This window comes from Apis cerana, linkage group LG11 (assembly GCF_029169275.1).
Source record: "Apis cerana isolate GH-2021 linkage group LG11, AcerK_1.0, whole genome shotgun sequence".
NCBI classification, from domain to species: Eukaryota; Metazoa; Arthropoda; class Insecta; order Hymenoptera; family Apidae; genus Apis; species Apis cerana.
Window position 1 is genome coordinate 9,109,792 of NC_083862.1, and position 22,533 is coordinate 9,132,324.

Consider the following 22,533-nt stretch of genomic DNA (forward strand, 5'->3'; position numbering starts at 1 on the left):
AAACTATATATACATAAAATATTATATATATACATGTATATATAATATTTCATTTTTAATTTGCTACATAGACGCAGAGCAAAGTGCATAGCAAAGTATAAAAAGTTTTTTTTTTTTTTTTTATAGTGAAGAATGATAATTTATTAAACAAATGATATATATTCTTTTCAAAATAAAATATGTATATTAAAATTAATGTAGAAATATTTTATATTTATTATAAATTCAGGATACACTTTTTAAATAAACTCACAATATTCTATTGATTAGCAAACAAATAATATATAACTGATAAATTTATGCACTCATCTATTTTACAGCTTTTCTTTTAAAATAAAATTTCATTTTGAAAATAAAACTTGCTTTAGCATTCAATACTGACTCAGTCAATTTTTAATCTCTGAGACAGTCAAGTTATATTCTATTATTTCAAGTAGTTTTCCTCTTAAAAATTACAATCACAGTGGTATTAAATCGTACACATAGTGCGTAATCTGACAAAATGGAAATTGCAACATGTCTTCTACGTCCATGCTCAATGAATAAATTGTTCATGAAGATTATGGATATAGTATTTTATCACTTTTTAGCTAATTCATTACTCAACCAATCAAGTCCTTCATAGAGTCCATGTCCTTGAGTAGCACAAGTACTTTGAATATACCAATGACGTCCACGTAAAGAATTCAATCCTAATTTATCTGTAAGTTCTGCTGCAGACATAGCATTTGGTAAGTCTTGTTTATTAGCAAAAACTAAAAGAACTGCATCCCTTAGTTCATCTTCTTTTAACATGTTTGCTAATTCACGTTCTGCTTCTCCAATACGTTCCCGATCATTACTATCAACAACATAGATGAGACCTTGTGTATTTTGGAAATAGTGTCTCCAAAGTGGTCTGATTTTATCTTGACCACCAACATCCCATACCGTAAAACATATATTCCTGTATTCAACAGTTTCAACATTGAAACCAATAGTAGGTATTGTTGTGACAATTTCACCAAGTTTTAGTTTATATAATATAGTAGTTTTTCCAGCAGCATCCAGACCCACCATTAATATTCTCATTTGCTTTTTACCAAAAAGCCGAGTAAGTAGGCTACTAATTGTTAGGCCCATTTTGTTTAAAAAAGCTCTAATTCAAAATACTTAAACTAATACTTTTTTACTTGGTAAAATTGATGCTATGTATTGTTTTATTTATTTCGATAATATGATATTTCGCATGAAAAAAATAGTATTTAAAATTTTAGAAATATGACGACGTTTATAATGATGTTAACACACCTTACAGACAATAATAGCAAACGTCACCTCAAGGAAACTTATTATTCCGGAAATAGTTGGCAAAATTGGCCACGCACGCCAACTCCTAGCTTAAAGTACTAATTGTAAATGCTACTAATATTACTGCAGATTTTAAAACAATCATTTCTTTTTACAGCATCCTAAAATTTATAGATATAATCAAGAAATAAATTGAGATAATTATTTCATTATTAAAATTCATAAGTCACAATATACTGAATAGAAAACAAGTCAATGAATTCTGCCATAACCCTTAACTATATAACCAAGCGCGCAATTCAAAGACAATTTTCTTATAATTTATATTTAAAGAATTTTTAAAAATATTTTGATTGTAAAATTATTATTACAAAGGATTTTTCATGATAATTTATAAATAATATTATTTTGACAATTTTACAAAAAAATTAAATTTATCAAAAAATCAAATATTTTAATAAGTAATTTCTTCGCTTTCATTATGAAATTTAATATTGTATTGATAATAATATTAATATATTATTTTAAATATTTGTATAGAATAGTATTGAATTTGTATAGAATGTATTGAATTGTATAAAATAGTATTGAATAATAATTTAAAAAATGAATTTTTTAAAAATGAATAAATTATATATCAATTATCTGCTTCATATATAACTTTCATATAAATTCGAAATATAAATAGTAAATATTTTATCTTCAAGTTTAAATTAATTTTTTTTGTATTCTATATTATTACAGTACCTTATACTCTTCTTTCATTCATTTAGACTTTAAGCTTACGAAATTTAGGAAACATTATTCATTGCCAACTTAAAGCAAAATGTTTGTCAGAAGAAACGAAGAATAAAAATGTATATAGATATTCCTTTAGTTTAAGATTTCTATATCCACAAGAATAGTTTTCAAGATTTTTCGTAAATAGTAGAAAACGCTACATGTATATTCTTATATAATAACAAAATAATGAAAAATAATATGTAATTTGATTAAAATTATAATAACGATTGTTAAGATTAAGTGATGTGTTAAGATTTATGTGCAAAGATAAAACAAAATAAATATAAACAATATGATATTATATTTTTATATGATATTTAAATAGTTATTAATTTTTTCGAAATGTAAATATCTGAAATTTTAGATGCTAAATATTGCAAAAAGAATCTTATTTTATTTAATAGTTATTTAAAATATATATTGTTTTTTTCAATTTCAATAATGTTCATTAACGAAAAAAGTTTTTAAATTTAAATTTTCATAAATATTTCATAAGTCATATAATAATCTATGTCATAATAAAAATAAAAAGTTATTGATGAAAAGTTTTAGAAAAACATTATTAATAAAAAATTAAAAAAAATAAAGATTAATTTATTAATTTTTTTCTGTTAATATTTGAAAACATTTGATAATTATTATCAATCTTTTATTACTTTTCATTCGTTCATTTTCTTTATAAAATATAAAAAAACATAAAAGATAAAAAATAAATAATCTCTTTTATTATAAAATTGAAAAATAAATTACATAGTAGTAATTTCGTTAAAAAATAAATTTTTATGATTTATTAATTATTAATTTTATTTATGTAATATATTTTTTTGTTTATCTATATTCTTTTTCTCATAATTTTTGTGAATTTTTTATCATAATTTATAATATCGTATTTTAAATTGCATCCATTTGTATTGTATTTATTAAAATTTATCAATTATATCAAATGTAAATATTTACATAATTACATAATTAAAAATGTAATATAAGAGATTTTCATAAGTGGATTCAATATAATGAGAATAATTGCATTTTGTTTCTTTGAAATATTCAATGCTATATCAATCCACGATGAATGCATTAAAAAGAAAAAATAAATGATTGATCAATATCATCTTGATTCATTGAGAAAAAATGATTTTAATACGAATTTGTATATATATATGTATATATATATATATACATATATATACATACAATATAATATATATATTATTTTTATTAATATAATTATGAATTTTGAAAATTATTAATTAAATATTCTTTTTAAGTTTTATTTAAAAAATTAAAATTTTTAAAAATATTTGTAAATTATTTTGCATATTTTATAAAGAAGAAATTTGAAGAGATAAAAATAATAAACGTGATTAAATAATTTAATTTGATAACTAGATTGCGGATATTTATATAAAATGTGAATACGCAAAAATCTATAGAATGCACATGATATACAAAAAAACAATATTTAAAACACACACATATTTAAATATTCAAAAACCAATATGATGTTTAAAAAATATATAAAAAATAAAACAAATTTTTATATTTTTATGTTTAAAAAAATTTATTTAAAAATTTTATTAATTCTATTATTCTATTGTATAAAAATTCTATTGTATTTAATAATATTTAAAATTATTAAAATTTTACGTAATTTTTCTTAGAAATCATAATTGATTATTTTTAAAAATAAAAAAATATTTTATTGGTTTATTATTTATCAATATTCATTAAAAACAGTGACTTTTAAACCATTAAAAGAGATAAATCCTCCATATTATTTTTTATAAAGATAAAGTATTCGAAAAATACATCATTAAATAAAATTTAGATAAAAATACATTTTTTTGTTTTATAAGAAAAAACTATATATATATATATATATATATATATATATATATATATAATGTTTTTGATAGTACAATTAAATGCATTGATAATACATTTTGAAATATAAATAATGAACGAGAGAATCTTTTCGTATAAAGTAAATGAATTTGTCAAAAATTTATGTGCAATTTTATTTTTATTCTTTCACGTAAAAAATATTTTATACATATTTAAATCTAAATTGAGAATAATCATATATCTTAAATAAATATCAGTGAAAAATATCTAATTTATCTAAGACGAAATATTATCTATGAAATATCTAATTTACAAATAATGATAATTTAAAATACATAAGTGAATCGTTTAAAGAAGTGCATATATTATTAAGATTTATGAAGTGTATAAAAAATAGAAATTGTCACGACATCATCTAACTGACATTTTACGAAAATGATTACCATTATACTGTTCTTTATATTTGTCTTGACATTAATTTTATATTATTTTTTATCGTATTATGGAAAATCTGGAATGATAAAGTTGATACCAGGACCTCGATCATTTCCGATTATTGGAAACATTCCTCAAATTCTAAGTTCTCCAAGTAAGAAAAAAAATACTTTATCTTTTTTTAAATTTTATTTAATTTTAATTTTAATAATTCTACTTGATTTTTTATTTGATAAATGATAAATCGAATCAACATTATTAATTATTGTAATGTTCATTTTATAGGTGAGATTTGGACGTCTCTAATAAAAATGGGCAATGATTATTATCCAATTTTTAGAATTTGGACTTTCTTTGAAACACACATTCATATTTGTCATCCAGATGATATTGAGGTATATAATTAATTTCAAATCGAAATTATATGAATATTGATAATTTAAAAAAAATTGAACTGTTTAATTTTTTGCGAAAATTACATTTTAAGAATAAAGAATTATTATTTTTTTCTTGTCATGTAGACAATTCTTGGAAATACTAAATTTATTAAAAAAGGTTTTGCATATAAATACCTAGAATCTTGGTTCAATACTGGACTTCTTACCAGTTCAGGTATTATATTTAATTTTTATTTTTTTATTTATTATATTTTATTTTATAATAGAATGTTATTTTTGTTAAATTTACTTCAAGCTTTGATAATTTATTTATTGCATTTCAAAGAGAAAAATAAGTAAATAGTAATTTATTGATTTTTTTATTATTTAATTGATTTGAGGTCATAAATGGCACGTTCGCAGAAAGATATTGACGCCTGCTTTTCACTTCAATATACTTCGACAATTTGTTGATATATTTATAGAGGATGGTGAACGCTTGATTAAAGTATTGAGGAGTAAAAATGGAATTATCATACCAAATTTATTACAGTTCATTAGCGAACATACATTGAATGTTTTATGTGGTAAATTACAAAATTATGTCTTATTTAAATGATTAGATAATATTGAAAGATTTCGTTGAATGTAATTGAAATTAAAATTTTTTTTTCTAATGCATTTAAAAAATTACAGAAAATTAAATTAATATAATTATTATATATAATACATTTATCCTGACGATAAAAATCTATCGAAGAAATAAAAAAATAAATAAAAAAAATATCGAAGAAATAAAAAAAATAAATAAAAAAAATTAGCTTTTACTTATAATTTTTCATTTCTTTAGAAACTGCAATGGGAACTTCATTAAAGGATAAAGGAACATTTCAGTATAAATATCATAAAGCTGTATACGATATGGGATGTATTTTCGTATATAGGTGAACAATTTTTCATATTATATTATTTTATATACAATATATATTATTTAAATCTTTATTATGATTTTTATAGAATAACAAGACCATGGTTTTATTATGATTTCTTTTTTAATCTTTCTCCTCAAGGATGGAAACAATCTAAATTACTTAAAATATTACATAATTTCACACGAAAAGTAAATATGTAATTTTTATTATGAATATTATCTAATCATACTTATTTAATCATTATATTGTTACTTTTTATAATAAAGAATTTATATTTTGTTGAAATATAAAACAATTAAATTTTATCTTTATATTATATATCTTTATATTAAATATGTCTTTGAATTTTAATTAATTAACAATTTTAATAATATATTTACAGATAATCCAAGAACGAAAAAAATATCACGATCAGACGAACGGTCGATATTTAACTGATTTTAACGAGAATACAAATGAAAATGACAATGAAAATGACTTAGGAAGTAAATAATATAAAATAAAAATAATAAATAAATATTCGATATATTTATTTAACATATATTAGCATTTTTATTTATTTGCAGTTCGTAGAAAAAGACTCGCTATGCTTGATCTATTAATAGAAGCCCATCGAAATGATAAAATAGATGATGAAGGAATTAGAGAAGAAGTCGATACATTTATGTTTAGAGTATGTATAATATATTTTTATTTTCTATATAAGAACACAAATAATTTTTTGAATGATAACAGAAATATTTTATTTTAAACAGGGACATGATACTACAGCTATAGCTTTTTGCTTTTCTGTAATGCTTCTTGCTGAACATAAAGATATTCAGGTGATTTTTAATTTTTTATTATAAATTTAACTTTTATGAAAAAAATACTAGATTAAATAAATAATGTATTTTTCATTACTTTTTCATTTTTTATTATTAAATTGATGAATATGTAAATAAAAATTAACAACATTCTATATTTGTTTGTTATTTTATTAAATTTTTTATTTAAAAAAAAAATATTTGTTAAATTAAGCAGAAAAGATTTCAATGAACATGTTATCCATAATTTTTTATAAAAAAACTTAATAGCAATTTAAGTTTCATGATTTACAATTATTTATTACAGAATCGAATTAGGACTGAAGTAAAAGCTGTAATAGACGAAAATGGAGGAAAATTAAATATGTCTACTCTTCAAAATCTTCCATATCTTGAGAGATGTATTAAAGAAACTCTTCGTCTTTATCCAAGCGTGCCTCTAATATCACGTAAACTGGAAGGGGATGTAAAATTAAGTAAATACAAAAATATATATATATATATATATATTGTAAAATAATTACATATATTTAATTTTTTTATTTTTAATATTATTTGCTTAATTATTGTTAGTAATTGCTAAATAATAAATAAATACATCATATTTTTAGGTAATTATGAAATTCCTGCGAATAATATAATTAATATACAGATATTTAACACTCATAGAGATCCAAAGTTTTGGCCGAATCCGGATAAATTTGATCCGGATAGATTTTTGCCTGAGAATTCCAAAGGACGACATCCTTTTGCTTATATACCTTTTAGTGCTGGACCAAGAAATTGCATTGGTAAGAATTTCAAATAAATATTTGCAGAGATATTATATTCTATAATGAAAGAAATTTTTTGAGTTTAAAAATATAAATCTTTTAACAAGTTAATAAATTAAAGAATATATATAAAATTGAATTTATTTTCAATTTTATTGAAAGAAAATTAAAATATTGAAAATTAAATTCCTAAATATAAATAATAATTCCTAAATTCTAATTTACTAATTTTAATTTTAAATTATATATATATATATATATAATATTTTTATTTTATAGGACAACGATTTGCTATACTTGAATTAAAAACATATCTAGCTCTTCTCTTGTATAATTACTATTTTGAACCTATTGACTATCTTAAGGATATAACTATTTCTTTGGGTATCTTATTACGATTAGAAAATCCAATTCGAATGAAATTTATTCCTGTTAAAAAAACATATTGATCATCAAATATAAATAAGAATTCTTCTTAGAAAATAAGATTATAATAGTTACTATATATATAATGATTATTAATAGTTATAATTAAATTTCAATATAAAATTATAAATAAGAACAGAACATATATTCTGTTGCAGAATATCTTATACATGAAGTACTCTATTATACATACATAATTATGTTTAAATTATATATTATAAAATGGATAGCTATAATAATTCCACATTATATTTTTTTAATTACTAATTATTTTTTGTAACATGTTACAAACTATATTATAAAAACAAAAATAAAATTAATTTTTCAAATTTTTGAATTTAACATTTCCTAAAATTTATATATATATATATATATATATATATATATGTATGTATGTATATATATTTTAAGTATAATTTCTCAATATTTAAAAATCATTTATGAAATTACAAATTTAAGAATTAAATAATAAAATGCAATGAAATGCATGTAGCATCAAGAACTAAATGTTTTGTAGATATATTGTAAATCCTGAACCAAAAATAATTTTTGTATTAATATATATTTGTTTATAATTTTTCACTAAAATTACATAGTCTTTCATATTCGACAGCTAATATTTGGATAGTTAATTATATCTTTTAGAAATTTTTGTAACATATAATAAATAGCAAAAAATTTTAACAAACGATTTTCGATAGTATTATTCTTTGATAAACTAAAATCTTCGAAATAGAAAATTTCTTTCTGCTTTTTTTGTTGATAAATTTATCTTTCATCTGTTTTAATCTTATCAGTGTCACCATATTGTATTATTTCGCTTTGTATATTATATATTATAAGATCATCATCTTATCCATAAATAATGAAAGTTTTATTAGTTATTCAATCTTGTAATCACGCGCTAAAAATAACTATAGATAAAAGAAGCAAATAGGAATTTAAAATGTGTAAATTGCATAGCAAATATAAATAAGGCAAGTAAATAATGAAAAAAGGATAGAGATAATATAAAAATTAGGAAATCAGCGCCATCTCTAGAGTGTCGCAAATGAAACATTTATAGAAAAGGAAAGTAAATAATAAAAGAAGAATAGAAAGACAATAGAAATTAACTGCCAGCGTCATCTCTGGAGTTTTTTAAAAAATGGTTTTAAATTGCTCCAAAAAACAAATGGTAAAAGAAGAGGATAAGAATTAATTACCAACGCCATCTTTTGAGTTTTTAAAAAAGGAAAAATAAATATATTTTTAATATATTTCTAAAAGCACTCAAGAGATGACGCTATTATTCAATTCTTGTGCTACTTTATTTTGCTCTTAGAGAAATTTCTTTAATACTCAAGAGATGGTGCTGATGATCATTTGTTTATTCTATCTCTATCTTTCTTTTATTTATTTGTTCTCTTTATTTACATGTTTCATTTGCGGCACTCTAGAGATGGCGCTGATTTCCTAATTTTTACACTATCTCTATCCTTCTTCCACTATTTACTCTCTTTGTCTACTTGCTATATATTTTATGGGTTCTAGGTTCCGATATTCAATTAACATCATTATTTTAAAAATTATTTAACAGATTTTATTTAGAATATTTAAATCTATTTCTATAAAAGATCTCGCAAATTGATATTATTTTCATTATATTGTAATAATCGCAAATTTTAATTTTAATTTTAATAATAAGAAATATAATTCCACTCGTACATAAGTCTATTATTCATAGCAGAAGAATATTTATAAAAAGATGTATCAGAGAAATTATTTTTTAAATGCTGATTTTATCCATTTTTATCATTGATATTATAATTTCTGCAATGCTCTAAATCGTAAAAAGTATACGAAATACTTTTATGCGCGATCAATATTTAAGAATATGAAATATAAAATCAAAATCCTAGTATTATCCTAATATAATGCTAATATTATCCTATATATTGTTAGGTACGATAATGATTAACAATAGTGATTATATTAATTGGTATCAATTGCTATTTTTAATATTTACATAAACAAATTCATAAAGAAAAAGAGAGATATACTTTCTTATTGAATATAAAATTATATTATAACACATAATAAACTGAACATATTTTATAATAAAATAAAAAAAAAAAAAACGACACAATGTTTAAGTTGACGATCACTTTTAATAGTTGAAATAGGAAAACAATATACAGATACAGAATTTACATTCCTAGCCGACGAAAGTTGCTAGATAAAATGTTAATTGTGTAGTAAAAAAATGAATTAAAATAAAACGATACATTTAACGAGTGGCTTATCCATTGTATTCTCTTCTTTATCTATTCGCTTATCGGTTAGTCATTTACCTAATTACGATGATTGAATTATTTAATTATAATTATGCCTTTTGTATAGACACACAGGTGTGAATACGTAATGGAGATTCTTAAAAGCTACACAATGTTGTTTTCTCTTTACTTTGGTTTTAAAGTAAGGACTAGTATGTTGAGCTTCGCTCTGTCTCTATGTGTAAAAAACAAAATAGAAAACATGAATTTCGATACGACGAATTTTGGCGAAGATTTCTTGTAGAAAAAACCTAACATTTAAGCCATATGGGGCGATGTTTTAACTTGTTAATGGCTAAAGATGTGCACGAGTACATCTCAGTGAATGTTATTCTTCGCTTTTGCACGTCGTATAACAGTGTATTCGAGAAGATACGATCACATCCGCTATGAGCATAAGTGAAATAGAAGTCAAATTACACGTACAAACATCGAATACATCGTAACACGACGTGCCCAATGAAATATTCTTCTTGTCATCCTAATTGGTTTATGGCCACGTGGGATGTCACATTTACGAAAATATTCGCGGAATATTAATTTTTTATGTTTCGTATCAAACGAAATGTCACTTTATATCTTGATCAATTATAGATATGGATGTGGCCTGTACAAGTTAATGCAATTATGATAAAAATACAAATATCTGCCATAAAATAGCAAATAATTTTTCCCACGAATAATCACGACTAGGAACATTACACGTACGACCATAACCTTATACATTCTAATCAATTAATTTAAGTGCGATGAAGGCACGAGGCGTGTATTGAATCTTGTGCAAGAGGGTGCAATAAAATAAGCACAAGAAAAGGTATAACGTTTGCCGCGTAACGTTCATAACATTCGCGTTAGCTTTTCTATTTTTTAAATCGAACAAATATAAAAGAAATATCATCGACGATTTACACAAATGACAAGCGAAGCTCACAGAGTAATGTTATTACCATTTAGAATTGGAAATGTAATTTAGAATTAGAATGTAAAAATACTATGTATATATACAAGTAATTAATGCATACCAATTGCTCGGTAGCTTAGTTTATATTACACGATTTTTTTTCTTCCCGTCTGTCTCTCTTATTCATTTTTTTCTTTTTTTCTTTTTCTTTTTTTTTTTTTTTTATTTTTTTCTTTTATCGGAGAGCTTCTTTTTTCCCTCTTCAGTAATTTTTATCGGTTGTACTTATAAACAGCGATGATTGCTCCAAAGAATTACATTGCATCGTAAATTCTGATCAGAAAAAATTAGCCGTAACAGCGGCCCGCGTAACAATAATATCGTTCTCATTTAAGTTTCATATATTTATACATCAAGAATGTCGATTTTTCTTTATTGGCACACAAACGGAAGCAATATATATCTGATGATACGCTTAACGATTTATCGTTTATCAGTATCGCTCGATATATCGCGATAAATTTGTCTTTTTCTTCATTTGACGCGCAAGAAATCTGCTTTGAGACAATAAATTTATTTATTTTTCTTATGTGAATGCCCAATTATGTTTTTTCCAATTTTATGTTTTTGCATTATTATTTTATTTGTAAAAGCGCAAAATTCAAAATAATTTCTATAGAATATTTAATAAATATGCTAATTTCGTTTAGTTTAAAAAGCTATCGAATAATTATAATGCAAAATAATATATTTCCCAAAGCGATCGCTCATTTTTTATTTTGAGCGCGAGATTTTTTGCCTGTCGATTTGTAATGAAACGCAACAATCGATTATCGAAGAGATCGAAGAGTATCTTAATTGAAAATGTATTTTGTTCTAACGAATAATCGAAATCGAATACAAAATCGAGTCGTTCGAAGCATCAAAAAATGACAAACAACGGCTCATGTATTTATAACCAGTCTTCGCCTCTTGTACGGAAATGGTAATTTGGAACGGATAAGTTCGTCACGGTAAAATTCGTCACGTCACTTTCGGCGATTTATTGTATATTCATAGTTTTGTCGCAACTTTATGTCGTTCTTTGTGCAGCGCCTTCAGATACAAAACATAGAACGACACGTACAATCATAATAGTATCGTCGGCGAGAGAATTATTCTTCTTTCTTTTATATTCGTTTTTTTCTCTGTTGTTTTCTAAAAGAGGAAAAAATAGAAAAAACGAATACCAAGAAAAACCATCAAAAGTTAATATGAATATTTACCTAGTTACGAAAGCTCTCGATCGTTTCTTTAAATTTGATATTAATTCGTTATGCATTTCATTTCTTTTTCCTTTTTTGTTCTTGTCTATCTAAGTTTTGTATATGTACATTATATACATGTAAAACGGTTAATTTATATATATATATATATATATTCTCGTATCTTAATGATTGTATAATTAGGATTGACTATGTCTTAGAATAATCAACGAAATTATTAATTATTGTGTAAAATATCAAATATCGTACTGTTAGATGGTATGTCCATCTCCAAGGTACCATTTTGGACGAATATCGGTCCGTCTAACTTGCCTAGCACTTTGATGAGCAAATACTTTGGAGATTACATAATCTAATAATATCAGGTAATATTAAGTATAGATGATTTTCATTAATTACAAATATAAAACATGTATATGTAAATAGAATTCTTAATTATGCGCAAACATGATCTCTAATTGAGCATACGTGAATTTTATCATCAGTCTAAGCCGAACGATGCGGCTCCATACACAACAGCAGCGGTTAACAATACACGTTTCTTTTTTTTTTTTAAGCTTTATAGAATCTACCGTAACAAATCAGTGTCCTTCTTGATTAATGAAATAACAATAGCGCATGCTACGAAAACGTTATATTCGTAAAACTTTCAAACAGTTCTCAAGCATAAAACACACATGACAACGGCGCGAAAAAGTATACAATGTGAACGACATTCTTAAGATTTCCTTGTCTTTCCTTTTACCGCGCGTGCAAGTTCATTCTTTCGTTTCTTTTTATGTTACGTGTTTATTCAAGAATACTTTACAAACATAGCAGACCCGATCGATTCTCGCACGAACCGATAGCTCGATCAATGATTGCAATAGAATGAAAATAGTGTAGGATGCAATCGATTATCGATACTATCGTTCACGCTCGATCCTTTCGAGACTCTATCGATAAGTATGATTGCTCAGAATATACATATCTACGCAGTGATTCTCGTATTACATTTACGTGGATTTAATCCAAAGTGATTTCTCGCATAGATGTGAAGTGTATGTGTTGAATGTGGATATGCGAATGATGCTGCATTTCTGTGTATTTTTGGAGCAATCTTACTTATTACGTATTCCTTAACTTACATTCGTACGATACGCGAGCCAAATTAGAAGCATGATAGTTACCAGGGTCGTGCGTAGATTTCTCAACGTCATCTTTTGTTGATTATATTGAACATTGCAAACATAGATTCGTTCTTTTTAATTTATTCCTTTTCTGTTCTCGTTATTTCGATATACAAATTTGTTGAAAGAAATGGGCGCGTATCGATCATGATTTTTCTTTCATGGAAGTTGAACGAAACTCACACCTCGTCGACCAATTTTTAATACGAGCTTTCGTCGCTCGTGGCGCTTCACGCGTCATCGTGTGTTCGCGAGACTCTTTCTTACAATAGGCCAAACATATACGGTGTCTTTTTGTATTTCTTTTTTTTTCTTTCTTTTCAAAAATATATGTGGACTACTTAGGCTTTCGATAAACGGAAAGACGCTGTCTCGTCCGATAACTGGAATAATTCTTTTTTTGTTTTCTTCCAGATATAATATGTGGCCTAGCGCGTAATAATCCTATACAATATTTCATTATAGCTTAGGTAAAGTGAGACCCTCATATGATCCATTTTCTTTAATTACTTGTTTTTTTCTGGAGTGTGTGAAACGCTGAGACATATCGCACTATTTACAAGGATAATCAATTTTTAATGGAAATAAATGCAAAAATATATATGTATAAACATTTAGTCGAACTACGTTTTCTGTCTTATCGTTTTGCATAAAGTCCTTTTATGCAAAAATGCAACTTCTAACTTGGCTGTGCCAGGGAAATAGTTTACTCTTAACTAAACTCATATTCGTATAATTAAACTTATGTACTATTGTCTTTTTTGAAGATATCACTACTCCAAGACACTCACTTTTATTTCTTTTCTTTTTGTTTTTGTCTTTCCTACTTCTTTTTTTTTTTTTAATTTCTGTTGCATATATAATAGATTTCACTGATTATGTTGATTACATTTTTTTTTTATATTGTTGTGATTCTTTTTAATAAATATCGTATCATTTCGTTGCGATATTATACTTTTTACTTGAATATATATATATAGGTGGCTTGAAGCTATTGCCATTTTGAAAAAATAATATTAAGCGACTGTCTTTTTTTTTTGTTAATAAGTTAACTGTTTTCACGTGATGCTAAGTCTTATATCAATTAGTATAAAAAAATTCGTATTCGCGGTACAAAAATAAAAATTAGGCAGTGAAGTTATATTGTAATATCATAGTTAAAACAAAAAAATTACTTACTAGCTATTTTTACAAAATATCATTCTTAAACGACAATTAACAATATTTGTAAATATTTGGCATATTTCTTGTAATTTAATTATAAACGTCGTATGTATCGTACCGCGTAATAATAAATTGTTAATAATCATTTATTTTCTATTCCCTGATTGTGCCGATTTTGTTAATCGAAGTAATAAAACTATACATAAAAGATAGAAAACAAAATCAGCACTCATTGGATATCACGTGAAAACTGTTTACTTTATAAATATTCTTATTATTCGTTCATATTTATCGTGCATAATTGTAATATATTGAGTTTGATAACTAAATCTTATTTAACGAAATATCAATCATTTTAATAGCAAAAACATTTTTTTATCGAACGCATAAAATAGAATTAACGCTTTATATTTGCTATTTTATTTCGCGCCAATTCCCGTAACAATAATGACATGAACAAAGCGTTCATACAAATGCGTTTCACGACAATTAATTAATTAAACTATTCGTATTAGTATTGACTTTAGGATTCGGCAGTGGAAATTCCGTAAATTTTATACGTAATATTTTATACGTATATATTAAAATTCAACGTTTTAAAAAATAAAACGATCATTTAATAATATTCATAGAAAATTACGAAATTACGAGTCACAAAACAAATAAAAAATAAACAATTAAAAAAATTATGATATGCAAACATGTTCATATCTATATACATATAATTTTTTAATAGTGTACGAAGAAAACATGTTTTTTATAAATTTTGAATCGAATCTGCTTTTGTAAAATTGAATTTTATAGAAAATTTGCTTGATTACCCTCTTAACCTCAAAAAGCGCGGGAATCATGTCTCTAATATATGGAACAAAATATTGATCTATCAAAGTAAGAAAGTAAAATCACTTTTATATCGCGTCCATTGTTTTAGAATTTTCTTATCTAAATATCTTCTACTATTTTAATACCTATCAAACATTTTTCATAAACGTTTTGATCACATTGACTGTCACCGATAGATCATTTTTCACAAATAGCTTCTGTTTATCTCACATATCACTTTTTTGCTTGAAAAAATTGTTCAATCTAACACAGAGAACGCGTTTTGTAATGAGCAAAAGGGAAAGAAAAGAAAAAAATCAGTAATATATACTGATTACAAATCAGTTGTCAATTCTTTCCCTATGTAAAACGATTGTCTCGTTTCCTCTTTAAAATTTCAAACATGAATATGTTCGCCAATATTTTATTAATATTTTATTAACTAACTTCAAAACGGACGGTCATTCATAAAAAAAGAGGAAAGAAAAAAAAAAGTGAAAAAATCATTTGGCATTATTACATAATGATATCGAGAGTAGTAGCATCGATAGAATTTCGATAATATTATCGATTTAAAATCGAGATTTAAAATTCGACTTTCAAAAGCGCCATCGATCGAATATATTATAAGTATAACATATTTCTAAAAAAAATTTTTAAATTGTTATATATTGTTACGGCTCGCGAATTTCCCTGATATTTCGTTTCATTATTATATCTTTTTTTCTAATTTACAATCTAATTTATCAGTTGGATCGCATGAGTTTATCATTTAATGATATTAACTCAGCAAAATGCAACTTAACCTGATCATATCTTTGTGCTCACTAGAATGAACATTCTCAGATGAGTTTCTTCCATCCACAAATTCGTCGATTTCCATTTAATTCACACGATGGATCATGTAAGTCTTTACATCACTATGAAGTCGTCACAATTAAGTAAAAGTGCGTAAATAAGCGCAATCAAAAACCACAGAAAGAAATAGTAAAAACAAATTGAATAAATCACTGATAGCATGCTAACTGTGATATCACGAAAATATCTTCAGAGTTGATTCCAATGGGTTGTTCACAAGTATCAATCGTTTTTCTTAAAATGTGATATGCGAAAAACGTAATTATATGATCTATCATAAGATCCAAGTCGAGGTACGTATTTGATAATTATGTCCGCGGAAAAACCAATAAAATCAGCATATAAGGAATGCATATTGCATATCGCAAACGGTGTTACCGCATGCTACTTAAAAATTACGTATAGAAACCGCAACATCGGTTCCTCTTTTCCTTTGTTTCTATTTACATACTTCCGTTACTTTCTTTTATGTTCAAGGAGGATAATGTGTATGAGAAAGTCATCGAAGCACCCACACAAAACTCTTTATGATCGCACAATTTCATCAAAAAAATTCTGTTTCACGTTCTCGAACGATATCAAACTGACATATAGCTCAGTGAGATGTCGAAAACGACGAACGAAGGCCGAAGATTCGTAAAAAAATTCCATGATTCGACAGCCACAGATCAAGATGTATATTAGAGCCGGGTGGTTCTTTCTGTCACGATGATAGTCTCGTCCCTCGGTACGGCACGATATTTTCCACGCACCGAACTAGGGCCGAATATTGGCGATCCTCAGACAAGATGACCATCAATATCGGAATAGGCTGGCGTGGGAGTGAAAGTCGACAATGGATGACCGTGAGTGTGCGCGTTGCTGGATACCGACCGAGCAAACGTAGTAGGTGGTGGAGGTACCGACGGTGGTATCGGTGATTTCGATCCAGCAGTCATCACAGTCACATCTGGTGGTGGGACTGGACGTGGTAAGGTTCTGCTGCGTGTCAACGTGCCTGTCCCGCTGCTCACATGACTCGAAAGCATATGTCCAGTGGGACTCATGGATGGATAATAACTACCTGAACCTGGATCACCCACCACTGGACTGTGATTCGTTTCATATCCCATGTAACGGCCATTGTCGATCTCGACACTGTAGAAGTTTACGTCGTTTGGCGGTGCCGGACTAGGGTTTCCGATGTAACTCGACTTCGAAACTGGAATAAATGGAAGTTATGTTAAATTATAGATATTTATATAATCGAAGAATTAACATTTTGCATGATCCTAAAAGAACTCTTTAAATGTATAAATTTGAAAGTCATTACTATTATATATTAAAATATAATATCTTCTGAAATTTGAGTAATATACCAGAAAGTGTTCCACTGGCTGTCGTTCGTTGTGGCGGTGAATCCATGCTTATTGGTGGTTGAATGTGGTTGCCACGGCGACCAAGTGTTCCTTGATGATGTACCTGCATTTCCATATTGCCTTTTCCAAAATCTTGCATTGTTTGATCTATCAAATACGTGCTAGCTGCGGTCTTTCGTCCCTCGTCCTATTATGTTACATAAAGAGAAAATATAATGTTAAATTAACGTAGGATGGGGGAAAACCTGGAATTTGTCTATGAATTTATTATTGACTAAACGCAATAAAATGAATCATTAATCGAATAATTCTATAATTTCGTAGCGTATCAGTATGAATTGTACGCAAGTACGTTACCAGTTTTGCATGCATTAAAGCGATATATTTCGCGTCGACATTAACTTCATCATTCTGATACATTACGAGAGATTCTTGGTGTGTTTTACGTGCATGGAAACTACCTCTAAACATCCACCCCGTAACTTGTCTATATTTAAGAGTACTGCAAGAAACGAAGTTAAAATTTGCTTAAAAATCGAAATATTATTGATAGAATTCGCAGTAAGAAGAATATACTACTTAGTAAAGCTTCTAAATAAGGGTTTTTTCGTTATGAAACGAAGAAAAAATTACAATATAGTAATCAAAACTGAAAAAAAAGAAAAAAAAAGAAACAGTAAAGAAAAGAATTCTAATTTAATAAAATGCCGAAGAAGGGAGAAGATTTAAAAATTTGAAAAACTATTTCTATCTAAGAAGAACCGAAAACATAAGCGAAAGGGGCCCAAAACGGAAGCAAAATGGAACAGAAATGTGTTAATAGAACTCAAACCTACCCTCCGGCATTACTTGTTACTAAGAACATACTGACTGATCGCACTGACCACGTAATCATTAGTGTCGAAGTTAACGTCGCTCTTCTCATCCGATACCGAACTTAATTCGCCGGTCATGGTGTCTCCATTCACGGTTGATGGCGCATACATATCCGCTGTTTGCGATTTGTTTATTCCTGCGCAAATAAAAACACATATTATGAAATGTTCAAAAATTTCACGTTTCTTGTTTGTTGTATTAACATTTTAAAAATAAAATTAAAATGTTAATTAATCCGGTGACTGTCACTAATTTTTTTTTTAAACTTAAATTTTTTACTTTTGTATCAAATTTCATTTAAAATACTTTGCAAACAATATTATATATTTGTTGAAATAAAACATGATAGAAAGTTTGTGAAAATTAATAATAGTGTGCATGTTGAAATTAACATAATACTTTTAAAAGTAAAATTTGATGTATCATATCTTGTGACACAATCACCAGATTAAAATTAAAATATATATACACATACATAAAATTATAATGTTATATATTATATTTTTTTTTTCAGACGTCAAACCGGATCAAAATTCATTGTACGTAAATTAACTTACGAGATTTATTTCGCTTTCTCATAATGTACCACAACACGATGATGAAGATATTAATGATAAAAAAGATGAGGGAGGTTGCTGCAAACGTATAGATATAATTCATTGTAAAATCCCCCTTTTCCAAGAGAACGTCCGGCAGGTTCTCAGCGTTATTCGGCCCTGCAGGATAAAAGCAGAAAAAAGACGATATAGGGCTGATTGATTATATTTACCGGAACGTTGGGCCTTCTTTTTCGATTTTAATGTAGCAAAGACTATGGGCGCAGCAATGAGTAGGCAAACAGAGGCGGAAACAGTGATGATAATGACGATGATGTAGGAAGAATTAATCTCGCTGGATGTCACGTCGGTAGGTGGTGCCTCCCCTGTAAGCCAAGCCAACGCCCCATCACCGAATTGTTATTCATGCAACGATAACAGTCCACAATGGTTAGTTACAATTTTAGCGATTCGGATCGATCTATTATTAAACTATTGCCGCCGTGTTCGCGGTGTTTAATTAGCACGCCTAAGTCCATCAGCAATGGTAATTCTTCGTTCGAGACTTCATCGTTACAGGCATAACGACTATTAATCAATTTACGTCACGGAATGTCAATCGGTTAAATACTGGTAATTATGATGATCGATATTTCTCATTAGATGCGATGTGAATAAATGCTACTTTACTCGTTGCATTGTATATTCGATGCGATTAAGCTTTAGGTATTTCGCGTATCGATTCTTTTTTTTCTTCTTTGTTTCAGCAAAAAAAAAAAAAAAAAGATCAAATGCGATGATGAAGCAGACAAACGAGACATGATGTTGATTTAATGCAAAAATGTGGATATTTTTTGTTATATAAGCTATGTTTTTTGTTTATTTTATGGGAATAATAATTTAAAGGCATATAAGCAATTGTTTTTAATGGAAAATTTGATTTGGAAGAGGAAATATAATTAGTATAATGAGATTTAAACGTGGATATATATTTTGAATGTGGGTTTCCTGGAAAGATGATTAATAAAGCAAGCAAAGTACAACATTATATTTCCTTCACCAATTAAATTTATTCTCTATTTTCCTAGAGAACAATTGCAAATATACATTTAAATTAAATGATAATATTTCATTACTCAAAGCTGACTACACATATTAAATATGAAATTACATAGCTGCGCCCTATTCTTACTATTTCCCTCGAACCAAGCTACATCTTCTCATTGAACTTTACCATTATTACTCTACTAACAAAACTAAATACATACGTATCCAATGATAGAACTTATTTCTAAATAAAAAAAATAAAAAATAATAAATATAAAATATTAATCTAATTGTTAGTCAACAAAAACCGTTTTTAATATCCTAGCAAACGGTTTCACAATTTAGTCTGGTTAGTCCAAAATTTAAAATTGATTTTTACCTAACAAAGCAACTACTATGGCAAATAGCATTGAAATAGTTTAAAAGGTAAAAAAAAAAAAAAGACTTACGGAGCGTTTGAACTTTAACCAAGTCAGGTAGAAAGCCACTGTCCCCTTTCTCATTGATAGCTTTCACGCTGAACACATAGTACGTCCCAAGGGACAATCCTGTTATCGTGGTTTTATATTCTCCTGCCGATACATCCAGATAGTGGTATCGATGCTCGTAATCGAGAGCCTGCCTCCAACGTATCTGATACGAGGTTGGCAAACCACCATCGAATCCTCTTTTCCACACTAGTGTGACAGAATCGTGGGTGACGTTGAACACCTCAAGATCGCTAGGTTTGTCCGGCGGCGACGTCACATCTAGATGTATCATATCCGTCGACTGACCCATTTTGTTCGTTGCACGACACTCGTATTTCCCGTAATCGTGCGATGCCACACGGAAAATGGTCAACGTCGAATTGGAAATTAATTCGCTTAACTGCAATAAGAGTTGCAAAAAAGTTTGTTGAGATTAAACAGATGAATTTTCGGGATTATATAAATAAATAAGTTTCAGAATTTCCTCATAATTTTGTTTATATAAAAATCTTTCAATTTTAAGATTTTTTCCATTTAAAATATTTGCACGATATAAAGTAATTTTTCTTAAAGGTTTGTTTAAGAAATTAATTGAAAACGAATATAAATCTTGTAAAGAATAATTGAAGAATATATTGAAAGCTTACATCAGTGTGCGTAATTCCGTATTTATGTTCTGTGACATTAGGAAGCAATGTTTTTCCATTAAATGTCCAAGAGAATCGAGGTAAAGGCGAGCCTCTTGCTTTGCATAACAATTGAACGTTTGCTCCTTTGTTTGCTGCTGCTCTTCTCGTCAATGGTGTATTCATCATTTGTGGTTTGACTGTATGAAAATATTATTTTAAAAAAAAAGATACATATTTAAAACATATTTATGTAAAGAAGCACGTACAGTTTGTGATGAAAAGAATAGGTTCAGAGGTGACGTTGCCGATTCCATTGTTAACTTTGCATTGATATTCTCCAACATCTTCTTGATCAGGGTTCTCGATGTGCAGATAAGAAGTTTTGTTGATGAAAGAGGTGGAATATCGGCCGGAGAGTTCCGAGTTTGAGCCAACTTTCTGCCACGTGACGTATTCGTCTCCTATGGGACTACCGTCCACTTCGCAGAACAATTTCGCTTCGATTCCAGGAGAATATACTATCCCCGAAGTTGAGGTGCGTTTAATCTTCGCTGAATCTGAAAAATATGCGATGCACGTGAGAAAATTAAGAATTTCCACACCGTTGAAATTCAATTGATCGAATACTTAAATTTTCTTTTTTATATAATTTTAAAAATTGAGGATATGAAATTAGTAATCTAAAAATGAAATAAAATGAAACTTTGGTGATTTAAAATACAGATATGGTAGAGTGAAATGAGAGTGATATTTAAAAATTTTGAAATATGGAAATGTAGAATTAAAATTCAAAAATATAAAAGTAGAGTGATATGGAAATTTAACAATTTAAAATTCTAAAACTATTGAAATATGAAAAATTTCACTTACATTGAACAGTTAAGTTCAATTGATAAAATGTCGTGCCTTCTTCGTTGGTGGCCTCACAGATATAAGTTCCGGCATCGTGACGATCCAGTTTAGTGATATTTAACGTGGAAGCACGAACAGATATTCTTCTGTTATTACTGACCAGAGGTAAACCATCTCTAGTCCACGTGTAACTTATCTCGTTAGGATTTCCCATAGCTGAAACGGAAATCACGAAAGGTTCGCTTTCCATTCCAATTAACTCGTAAGGCTCGATTGAGGAGAATATCGGTTTATCTGTAACAAAAAATTCATTTTTCTTTTGAACCATGCTTTCTCCTCTAATTATAGAATATATATATGCATTAATAATAAAGATGAGATCTATTTTGATATATATTTATAAATCTAAATCAATTACAAAGATTTCATTTTATAAGATTTGATTATTATGATATACTCAACGAAGATGCTTCAACATAATGAAATTCATTATTATATATGTAGATTATATACAGATATTTAAAAGAATTAAATCTTTTATTAAATTATACACTTGATTGAAAATAAGAATCTGTTAATATAATTTTCATTTAAATTCAATCAA

The 22,533-nt window shown here is 26.9% G+C and overlaps 3 protein-coding genes across 8 annotated transcripts in view; 1 reads left to right on the forward strand and 2 right to left on the reverse strand.

Moving 5' to 3' along the window:
* Window positions 1-192: 192 nt before the first annotated feature.
* On the reverse strand, window positions 193-2,302 carry LOC107997703 (ADP-ribosylation factor 2). Its single transcript, XM_017056471.3, has one exon. It carries the CDS (start codon window positions 1,120-1,122, stop codon window positions 580-582), a length of 543 nt encoding a protein of 180 aa, XP_016911960.1. The 5' UTR covers window positions 1,123-2,302; the 3' UTR covers window positions 193-579.
* A 1,883-nt stretch (window positions 2,303-4,185) lies between these two features.
* On the forward strand, window positions 4,186-7,912 carry LOC107997710 (cytochrome P450 4C1-like). The gene is made up of 12 exons (XM_062082644.1): window positions 4,186-4,507; window positions 4,639-4,748; window positions 4,875-4,965; window positions 5,132-5,317; window positions 5,581-5,674; window positions 5,748-5,850; window positions 6,045-6,147; window positions 6,229-6,335; window positions 6,418-6,486; window positions 6,776-6,944; window positions 7,080-7,259; window positions 7,521-7,912. Exons 1-12 carry the CDS (start codon window positions 4,354-4,356, stop codon window positions 7,688-7,690), a joined length of 1,536 nt encoding a protein of 511 aa, XP_061938628.1. The 5' UTR covers window positions 4,186-4,353; the 3' UTR covers window positions 7,691-7,912.
* A 1,885-nt stretch (window positions 7,913-9,797) lies between these two features.
* The window catches only part of LOC107997749 (nephrin), a 341,330-nt gene continuing 328,594 nt past the window's right edge, over window positions 9,798-22,533 (reverse strand). Inside the window, exons 11-19 of one of the 6 annotated variants that reach the window (XR_009831869.1) lie at window positions 21,948-22,223; window positions 21,344-21,634; window positions 21,096-21,274; window positions 20,428-20,848; window positions 18,953-19,111; window positions 18,404-18,531; window positions 17,520-17,706; window positions 12,149-17,362; window positions 9,798-12,080 (exon numbers count right to left, since the gene is read on the reverse strand). Coding sequence is in view for 4 of the 6 variants with exons in the window: in XM_017056557.3 (XP_016912046.2) it covers window positions 16,941-17,362; window positions 17,520-17,706; window positions 18,404-18,531; window positions 18,953-19,111; window positions 20,428-20,848; window positions 21,096-21,274; window positions 21,344-21,634; window positions 21,948-22,223 (2,063 nt within the window). In the remaining 2 variants the exon portion in view is untranslated. Of the gene's footprint in view, window positions 17,363-17,519; window positions 17,707-18,355; window positions 18,532-18,952; window positions 19,318-20,427; window positions 20,849-21,095; window positions 21,275-21,343; window positions 21,635-21,947; window positions 22,224-22,533 lie in introns of those variants that run through there. The other 5 variants (XM_017056557.3, XM_017056559.3, XM_062081677.1 and 2 more) reach the window with 5 other exon arrangements.